The sequence below is a fragment of the Periplaneta americana genome, chromosome 11 (genome assembly GCF_040183065.1).
Source record: "Periplaneta americana isolate PAMFEO1 chromosome 11, P.americana_PAMFEO1_priV1, whole genome shotgun sequence".
Lineage (NCBI taxonomy): Eukaryota > Metazoa > Arthropoda > Insecta > Blattodea > Blattidae > Periplaneta > Periplaneta americana.
Genome location: NC_091127.1, coordinates 153,997,902 through 154,008,295, shown reverse-complemented (window position 1 = coordinate 154,008,295; position 10,394 = coordinate 153,997,902). Strand labels below are relative to the sequence as shown.

Here is a 10,394-nt window from a genome sequence, read left to right as displayed (position 1 = left end):
TATTATATTATATATTATATTATATTATATTATATTATATCAGAAGTTACTGTAATAACATTATAGCATTATGTACATCTAGAGAAACTACACTTTCAAATGGTGAAATAATAATTAATTATACAAATCGGTTAATTTAGCTTCCGATATTAGCCTACTTCATACAAACACAGAAACATTCTCTGTAGGCAATCTTTCATAGCTTTCGATTGTTGCTGTCCAAGGCCTCTTATAGACGAAGTCATTTGTTTTTTTAATTCATTACACGGCCTTAGATGGCAGTTATTTTAATTTTAAAACTCATTTATCTCATTAAATATAAGTCCTATTCAAAATTTTTCAAGGAATAAAACTTATCGGAAATGATTTGTAAAGAAACTTTTGTTATGTAACATTTTTCACAAAAATCAATAATAAGCGAGATATTTCGATTGATTTAATTCAGGCCCCCTTATAACCCCCCTTTTAAATAATGTATTTTGAATGCCATATAGCCTAAAATCTAAGTTACAACGAACTTAATTTATATTCCAATTTTCATCGAAATCCTTTCAGCCATTATCGCGTGAAAAGGTAACAAACATACAGACAGACAGACAGACAGACATACAAACAAAAATTTCAAAAAAGCGATTTTCGGTTTCAGGGTGGTTAATTATATAATGTTAGGACCAATTATTTTTGGAAAATAAAAAATTACCAGAAAAACTTCGGCTACAGATTTATTATTAGTATAGATTTCAAATTATCTTTACATTTTTTTTTTTTTTTTTTCAATTATGCAACTTATAAGAAACATTATTATAAAAATGTCATTACTTTCCAAAATTTTGGTTCCTTATTGTCTACTATAGAAGCGAGTGTGATGTCTGACTTTTTATATAGAAGGGTTTTCCTTTTGTGAAGAAGTATATATTTTCTTTATTAAAACTTTACAAGAGAATATAAATACATAGTAAACCTTGCATGACCAAACTCGCTCGGTGCTCATTAATATGTAGGCAAACTCTTGGTATATAAATCGTTACGCGTATTAATGGATCTAAAACATTCAATTTTTGCTATGCCTACAACACAAGCAAAACATAGGCCCTAATACGAATATTATAAAAAATGGGGGAACGGTCTACCTACATGAACGATACTCAGCGTAACAGCAGCTAAGATTTCTGAAACTGATCCGCATGGCGAGAATGTACACGATGTTAAGACAACAATAGCGATGCCGTTGCTATGTTACAGACAGACTAAACTTAATGTTAGTTGTGCACAGAATGTGGCGATTAAGAAATTTGACAAATAGCATCCGCTCCGTTGACTGGGGCGAAAGGGGCCGTTCGCTGCTGAACCGCCCAGTGGCGGATGTAGCACGGATGATCGGGATCGGAGGATTAGCCGGAGCGACGGCTTATTGGCTGTACAGTCAATACTCAAACCAGCTGCAGCCTCAACCCGAACCCGTGCCCGATCCCGATCCCGATCCCGGTCCCAAAATGTCTCTCGCCACCAAGAACATCATCATGAAGCATAGGCGAAGACATCACCATCACCATTACGATCTGCCGGCATCGGAAGCTTCCTCTGAACGGGAACTGAGAGTCGTGGAATACGACGAGTACCCGCCTCGAGAACCCCAGCATGATACTGATACTGCCGCAGAGACCTGCAGTTTGCCGGCTCAGTATTATCTCCATGACTTCTATGTGAGTGTCTTGGGAGATGAATATTCCGCAGCTAGGCTGCACCGTTCATCTGGTGTCCTTGAGCAGGAGAAGCCATCTGATCTCTCCTCTACAAGTCAGCCTGCTCCCGAACAGGAAGCTTTACCAGAGCCGGAAGAAACCCAAGATCGAGCTTCCGAGGAAAAACGCTTGTCCCGAAGACAAAGGTATGTGTTTATGTATCTAACCTAGATAATAACGCAGTGCTGCTTCTACAGATTTTATTTTTACTTCAATTTTTATTGTACCTGAGTTTTGGAATGTACTTCACTCCCACCCCTTCTACTGGTAAACTTCCAACCGTTCACGACACAGAGCCGAGGGCGCGTAAGCAGTACCGAGTTACTGAGTATAGTACGTTTCAGAAATATGTTCGCGTTTTCCAGTGACGAAAGAGCTTTCAATATTGAATCATATTTTCGTACGCGTACTGTCGTCCGTTTCCCTATGTCGCATCCCGGTTTCCCCCACCTGCTTCTGTTCGCCCCTCTGTTAAGTCTAGTAGCTGGGCTATCTTAGCTCTTTTCTGAAAACATTAATTTCTGTTAGTAATTTGACGTCTACGTAATATTATTCAAGTGTTTAAAGTAACTTAAATAAAAGGGCCTCCTTAAGTAATTAACTATCACGTGATTCCCCCCCCCTTTCTACAACCCTGCGACAAAACCACTCGAACGGACAGTAGATAGCATTTCTGAGTGATTTTATCTTTTCGGATCGGGCAGAAGTGAAGATTGAATTTACAGTACGTAAGGTACTCTTTTATAGAGTAGGTATAGAATTATTTCAACATGAGTTACTCGTACGAAGGACGAAACTGGCAATTGGAATTAGGTACAATAGTCTATAGTGCGATAATATGCACAAAAGAACTGAAGCCTGTATCAAAATGAACGGCCACCATTTTTTAAAATGTGTTTAAATATCCATATTATGATTATTTTTCAATTTAACTTCATTTTCTATATTGTACGCTAATGTGCTGTAACAGTACAATATACACTGCATAATTAATACTTCCGAATAGATAGCTCAATTCGTGTTAAAAACACTAAGTGTTAATACAGTACTGTATTTTCATTAAACAAAAACCTAATGAAAATGATGAAACTCAAAATTGCGATATTTCCTAGTTTACATACAGTAAATGGATGAACTACTTTTCTTCCCTCCTATACCTAGTAAAGTGATTTGTATTTTACGCAGTATTATCGAACTCCAGTCGTGGAAGGGGTAGCAAACGGTGTTTCCTGTTTCAATCGTTAATAGAAAGGTATAGCCAGGTTAATATTAAAAATGTTAGTAAAAATAAAATGATGTCTCTGTATATTGTAGTAGCTTCTGTACTCTTGCTACTTAGACCAGCGGCTTCCAGATTATTGGATGTCAGGACTCTTAAAGGTTCATATTTCATTTTGACGGACTCTCTAAAATGTTTAGTATAATTTTAGGTTCACAAACATGGTGTAGTGAAGTAAGCATCTTAAAGTGAATGTTCTCGATACAAATCTACACGCTTTGACTCATTCGTCCCAAATTTTGCAAATTTAAAGTTCATAGCAAGGAGAAAAACATAGGCTATATTAAAATTGTGAAAATGAACGTGAAATTAATTAAACAAATAAAAATTGAAAATAAATACGATGAAACATTCATGTATAATATTAAAATGCAATTTTCTGCAGTAAATTGTTCTTTATTATTGTCTGTTGTATGCAACATCGACTTTCACGAGGCCATGGACATTATAAAACGAAATTAAATTACAATGTTGATACACATCATGAAGGCTAAAATCTAGAAGACAATTAATACAATAACTGTATTTACGCACAGTCGCTCAAAGTTGCAAACATTAACTTAAAACTGCGTGGTTTTCCACACTCTCAACTATATTTTATAGAAAGGAGTGAAAAAAAAAAAGATTTTACACATATCAAAAAGCACTTCAATGATACTTTTGTCATTTTGCTAATGTAGTATGTGAATATACGTAAACCCACTGAAAATAACACTGTATTAATTATTCATGTCCGAAATAATTCGTGACACTGAAAAATTGTGGGCGAAATAGGAAGAAGCCAGTGTATATTACAAATAATGATTTAATTTATCAACGATAAAAGTGACTACATTGCTTTAAACAAAGGATTTAATGACTTGAATTGTAATACAGATTAACATTTCTTTCCTTTACAGAAAGGAGGACAAGAAACACCCTCGCCTGTAACAATTTTGGTGAGTTCATATTTACCATTTTTTTACTCGTTTCCAGTGGCACACCCTAAAATATAACCATGGGAAAGCTGTTCATTTTCAGACGAACATTAAAGCTGTACGCAAAGCGTAGATGGACTCACAAGTACAGACAGCGTCGCTGTATGTGATTGGCTGGCTGGGAAAGTTTACGGCTACTAAATATTGTCCAAATAAAATTTACATAACTTCGAACATCATCGAAAGTTTGAGTTTTCCAAAATCTAAAAATTTATCCACATAGAATCAATCCTATTAAAAATAAACTGTTTCAAACTTCACACATTTCCCACAACAATGCTTGTAGATACTAATAGATACAGACTCGTCAAGCATTAAAACCTTTCGCCTTCTTTTTTTTTTCTTTCTTTTTCTGTTTTATTATTATCATCATCATCATCATCATCATCATTTACGAAGCTTGACCCCAGTGGGTGTGCCGCTGTTTGTTTCTAAACACTCTTCTTTTATAAAATATATTTGTTAGTGCAAATCTAGTCTTTCAGGTGAAGCTCCCTGTAAAGCAGATTTGAATAATTTCAAGGGAAAAATTGTTCCGGGGCCGGGTATCGATCCCGGGACCTCTGGTTGAACGTACCAGCGCTCTACCACTGAGCTACCCGGGAACTCCACCCGACACCGTTTCAACTTTTCCCTTTATATCCACACAACTCGCGTGGGCTGACGAAACGCCAGAGACCCACAACGAGTGCACACAATCTCCGTTGAAAAACTTGCTGAATTCTGTCGACTTGCGCTTCTGTCACTTTCTTCCCGCGTGGTGTTTTCTCTATAAGAGAACCGGTCTCAAGAAGCTTTCTATGCCAAGTTGTTATTGTGTGCCTATCTGGTGGTTGCTTCTCAGGCCACTGTTGCCTAAATCTTCTCTCCACTATCTTCGGATACTTGAATTCGGCAAGCAAATAGCAGCATTGAACTTTTTGTTGCACTGTGAACGCCATTTTAATTACAGCTATGTCAACAACAATGACCAAATGTTGTCAACATCACACATAAAACTTAAAATGTCCCTCTTTCATTTGCAGCAAATTTCATTTTCCTATCTCCATTATTACGCGAGTTATTAAACTTTCTTATTGGTAAATTTTGTCCCGGACACAGTGCATTTCAAAACCAATTAAATACATTGAATAGTAGCTTGCAAGCCAAGATGTTAGCATTATAATAGCCAGAGATAAAATCGCCGGATTTATAAAGAAACTCAATTTCTAATCATCACTTGACAAAAACAATATAATTTTTTACAACATATTTAAAACTAATGGAAAATACAGCTACATGGGCTATAATATGACACAAATAATGATTGTGAGTTTGTTTTTGTAGATATGGAGTTAAACTCGAACAATTTTAAACAATAACTTACTCAGTTTTTTATGGAAAAAAACGCAAAGCAATTACGTCAGTCGCGGATACTGAATCCGTTTTTACACAGTTTAATTAAACTGGTTGTAATTCCACAAAATGAAATATATATTAAAGAAATATGCACGTAATGATGGAATGCTAAAACTGTATTTTTTTTTTCGCGGAGCGTAGGCCACTTTTGGGTCAAAATAATAGAAAAATATTTCGAGCTTCCAAAGGAGTTCTTAAATTTGTTATGGTATTTACAAATTATTATTTATACAAAATAAGTTTATTGTAGTCTATGAATGCCATCACAACAAAAAGACAAATTGAAAATGATAACAGCTTGTGAATGTAGAGTTCAGATTTGAGAAACTACTTTCTTAAAAGCAGGTGAATTTATCGAATTTTATTATTTTTTTATCTTAAACTGCTGTTCTTTTTCTATGTTCAATGTTATGTTTCTAAATGCAACGTAAATTTATCTTAACAGTCTTACTAATAAACCGCGCATAGTTTTTATACGAGACTTATGCAGAGTTGAGACAGAAAACGTTACTAATAAACCGTGAATAAGCTATGGACGTATAAACAGGCTGTAACTATACAATGGGAATTGCTTTGCAGTAGTTGTATACACGAAACCCCCTTGTTTAAACGTTGTACTGTATAGAGAAAAAAATGGCCGCCTCTCTAACAGCTGTTCGTATCGACTGTCATTTTATGATGATAGATGCCTTGTAACCACAGAAGAACACACCAAAGAGCACAGAATAAGTAGAATAATATTGCTGTAGCTTGTACTCTTTGACCAAAATGTAGTGTGGTAATCGATTAGAGCCAGTTGTACTATCGATATTTAACATGCCACACTAGAGCGCTCTACCGGATTCAGTATAAGAGTTTGATTTATTGATATAGTTCACAAGTACAAAACTTAATAATATAACAAAAGATCTATAAACAAATGTAGTTCTACATACTAAATATACAATTTCCTAGACTCATTATTTTAACGCAAATCTCAATAATTTATTGGTTCAAACTTGCACTTACGTACCGGATTCAGTAGAGAACATCAGCTATTCTATTACCTTTCGTAACGAAGTAATGATGAAACTATGACGTAGCTGTGCAACAGTTATACACGACGTATGTAGTGAGTATTAGTAAGGAATTTACACACGACTTATAAACGAGCTACTCATTGTATAAGTATAAGACAGTTAAACGTCTGTATATAGAGTTTTTATTAGTAAGACCGTAAGACGTTCATTTATCTTATTTTGCAAGTCATCTCGCCACCCCTCTCATTGTTCTAGAGTACATCCGTTGAAACAGTACAGTATGCCTTACAATAATAAAATTTCTCTCGCATGTTCCTGTTCTACACTCCTAATGAAGACATTTCTGTACTTGGAGGCGTACATGGATTGCTCAAATACTTGGCTAACTAATGACTAAGAGTTAACTCTGTCTTTAAATATCAAAGTTGGGTTCTTTTCAGTCATGGCTTCCACTCTTCATTGCCTTTCTCAGTCACTATTGTTTGTCCTCCACGACTCTTCTCATCTTCAATAGATTCTCGTCTCAAGCCAGTGACAGCCTATAGCCTATGAAGAAGCGAGTTCTCACAAAGCGTGCTGTAGCCATTCACGTGACAGTGTGACCATATACAGAGTGATTTATATAGAACTGACACATTTCTTTCTTTAATTATTCCGTTGGAAATTCATTCAATGACCCAATTTTAGCACCAAATTAAGCAGAATGTTCTGGAGTTTCGATTCCTTGTTTATGTTTTATTCCTATTGTTGGCAGCTGTTTTCGACATTTTGTGTCAACGTGAAAATGCAGTACACATTAAATCAACGACTCTTCCTTGTGAAGCAATACTGGATTACGAATTCAATTACAGCTACTCAAAGGGCATACCAGAGAGAATTTGGTGTTCGCAATCCTCCCAAAAGAAACACAATACTGGGACTGGTAAACAAATTGGAAACAACTGGATCTCTGGTGAGTGAAAAAGGCAAGCATCGTCCATCTAGGCTTCCCACTGTTGTAGTTGACGTAAGAGCACGACTGGAGCAGTCACCCAAAAATCATTAAGACGTTTGTCTTTGAGTTTGCTGAGTAACTGGACGATGTAGAGCTGGGTCAAGGATATTTTCAGCAAGATAGTGCTACATGCCATACATCAAATGAATCCATGGAACTACAGTAATTGCAAGTTTCTTTGACGATCGAATAATTTCCAGGAACCTGTGGCCATCGTGATCTTCGGATTTGACAACGCCGGACTTCTTTCTATGGGGTTACTTAATCTCCCAAAATTCCTCTACATTTTAGGTATAATAAGTTGTCGCTAGCACAATTCGTTTTGAAACAATTAATAAAAGAAATGTGTCAGTTCTATATAAATCACTCTGTATAAGGCACTTACAGAATTGTGCGGAGTCATGACATCATAATTATTTCTTAAATCTTCATTTCACCGAAGCATAAACTTGAACTTACAGAACACAAAAATAAATAATAGCATAGTCTTGTGCCTGCAATGATTAACACCAGAGAAAGGGGCTATTTCGTACCTAAATGATGCATTGCCTTTCTTCCAGAATGTTGCATATCAAACATTTTATTATACCGGTAATGAGAGTTGTATTATTTGCTATTGTAATTTAACATTGAGAAGCATATTATGTGCTGTTAGTTCTTTAATTGGTTAATGTTTGCAGTTACATGCGCCAAGACCGGCCCGACCAACAGGCACGGATTCAAGAGCCATGTCCTCTAGAGGGGCATGCGCCAAAAACCACCCGGAACATCAGGCACAAGATTCCAGCGCTGTGAAGTGCCCGACCACCAAGCACGAGACTCCAGCGCCAAGTCCTGCCCGACCAACCGGCACAAGAGGACTCTTTTAATTTATCTATATACACATATACATATATCAATCAAAATTCTCAGTTAATTCAAAATTCTCAGTTAATTCAAAATTCTAGTACCGCCAGAGCAGAGTATGAAAAACCTACTCTGCAACACTAAATTTCAGTCAAACATTCATTAAACACACATTACACTACACTTAGGGCCCACACCTGTGGAGTAACGGTTAGCGCATCTAGCCACGAAACCAGGTGGAAGAAAGCAACCAGAACAACTCGTGTTGCAGAACGTAGAAGAGGGAGTATAAATAGAGCTGGGAAGCAACCAGAACACCTCGTGTTGCACCGCACTACATGAACATAGAGGAGGGCAGTATAAATAGTGCTGGGAAGCAACCAGAACACCTCGTGTTGCACCGCACTACATGAACATAGAGGAGGGCAGTATAAATAGTGCTGGGAAGCAACCAGAACACCTCGTGTTGCACCGCACTACATGAACATAGAGGAGGGCAGTATAAATAGTGCTGGGAAGCAACCAGAACACCTCGTGCTGCACCGCACTACATGAACATAGAGGAGGGCAGTATAAATAGTGCTGGGAAGCAACCAGAACACCTCGTGTTGCACCGCACTACATGCACATAGAGGAGGGCAGTATAAATAGTGCTGGGAAGCAACCAGAACACCTCGTGTTGCACCGTCTACATGAACATGGAGGAGGGCAGTATAAATAGTGCTGGGAAGCAACCAGAACACCTCGTGTTGCACCGTCTACATGAACATGGAGGAGGGCAGTATAAATAGTGCTGGGAAGCAACCAGAACACCTCGTGTTGCACCGCACTACATGCACATAGAGGAGGGCAGTATAAATAGTGCTGGGAAGCAACCAGAACACCTCGTGTTGCACCGCACTACATGAACGTAGAGGAGGGCAGTATAAATAGTGCTGGGAACCAACAAGAACACCTCGTGTTGCACCGCACTACATGAACATAGAGGAGGGCAGTATAAATAGTGCTGGGAAGCAACCAGAACACCTCGAGTTGCACCGCGCTACTATGAATGGGGCATAGAGGAGTTCGGTATTACGTATTGTAATAATTTGTGCTGGCAAGAAAGCAATCAGAACCATTCGTGTGCACGGCAGACCCATGAATTTGAGGTAGAGGAGGAAAGTAATAATACTTTATAAGAAACTGTGCTGGAAAAAAAATCGACCAAAGCCATTCGTGTTGAACGTTTCTACTGTGAACGGGTCATAATGTATGGCAATATAAATTGTTCGGAAACAATTGTTCTTTGAAGAAAGCAACCAGAACCATTCGTGTTGAACGTCACTACTACGGACGTAATCTAGTGCAGAACAGTAAAAATGGTGTTGTAATTATTGTGCTGGGAAGAATGTAATCACAATCAGTCGTGTTATACAGCGCTATTATTAGCGGCACGTAGAGAATGACAGTAAAATTGGTGTTGTAATAAATTGTGCCGGAATGAAGACAATCAGCATCACGTGTTTTATACGACGCTACTATGAACGGAATATGGTGGAGGACGGTAAATTAGTACTGTAATAAAATTGCGCTGGGATGAATTGTACTGTACTCGAATCACTTGTGTTATAGAGGACTACTATGAACTATAAATGAAGGCGTACAGTAAGAGTGATGCAGTAACGGGAAAGTATCTGAAGAATGGGACTGGTATCACTTGCGTAGTGTACGGGATGTAGAAAGATACGATGGCACTGGGAAGTATTTGGGAGGAGGACCATTAGCATGAGATGTGTGATACGATACATGTGAACGGATTGCAGATGAACACATTGGGATTTGCACAGTTATGTTATTATTCTCAGAAGAATGGGAACAGCGTCACAAGTGTGGAGCGACACTAATATGAATTGAATACAGAAGAGCTTCTTGAGAATTGTGCAGCGTTGCAAAAGTTATGAGATGAATGATATCAAGATCAGTTACACGATACCCTAGAAAAAAATTGATACGCTATATGTGGGAATATATAAGAACTTAAAGACATTGGAGCAGTATTGAGAATATGCTGGAAGAAGAGATTAATAGGTTGATGAATTCGACCCTCAAATATGAAGAGATTATCTGAGATGTCCAGTCAAGTTGCCTTGCGAACGG

General features: G+C 37.6%; 1 protein-coding gene across 1 annotated transcript; it reads left to right on the top strand.

Moving 5' to 3' along the window:
* The first annotated feature begins 306 nt into the window (after positions 1–306).
* On the top strand, positions 307–9,160 carry LOC138709463 (uncharacterized). Its single transcript, XM_069840247.1, has 3 exons — positions 307–1,888; positions 3,921–3,959; positions 8,090–9,160. The coding sequence occupies exons 1-2, from the start codon at positions 1,257–1,259 to the stop codon at positions 3,949–3,951; spliced, it is 663 nt and encodes a 220-aa protein (XP_069696348.1). The 5' UTR covers positions 307–1,256; the 3' UTR covers positions 3,952–3,959; positions 8,090–9,160.
* The last annotated feature ends 1,234 nt before the right edge of the window (positions 9,161–10,394 follow it).

What these genes read in the sequence shown, in the direction of transcription:
- LOC138709463 (XM_069840247.1), top strand. Translation starts at nt 1,257, where the DNA reads ATGTTAGTTGTGCACAGAATGTGGCGATTAAGAAATTTGACAAATAGC. An exon ending in CGCTTGTCCCGAAGACAAAG is followed by an intron (nt 1,889 to 3,920) that starts GTATGTGTTTAT and finishes TTTCCTTTACAG; the next exon opens with AAAGGAGGACAAGAAACACC.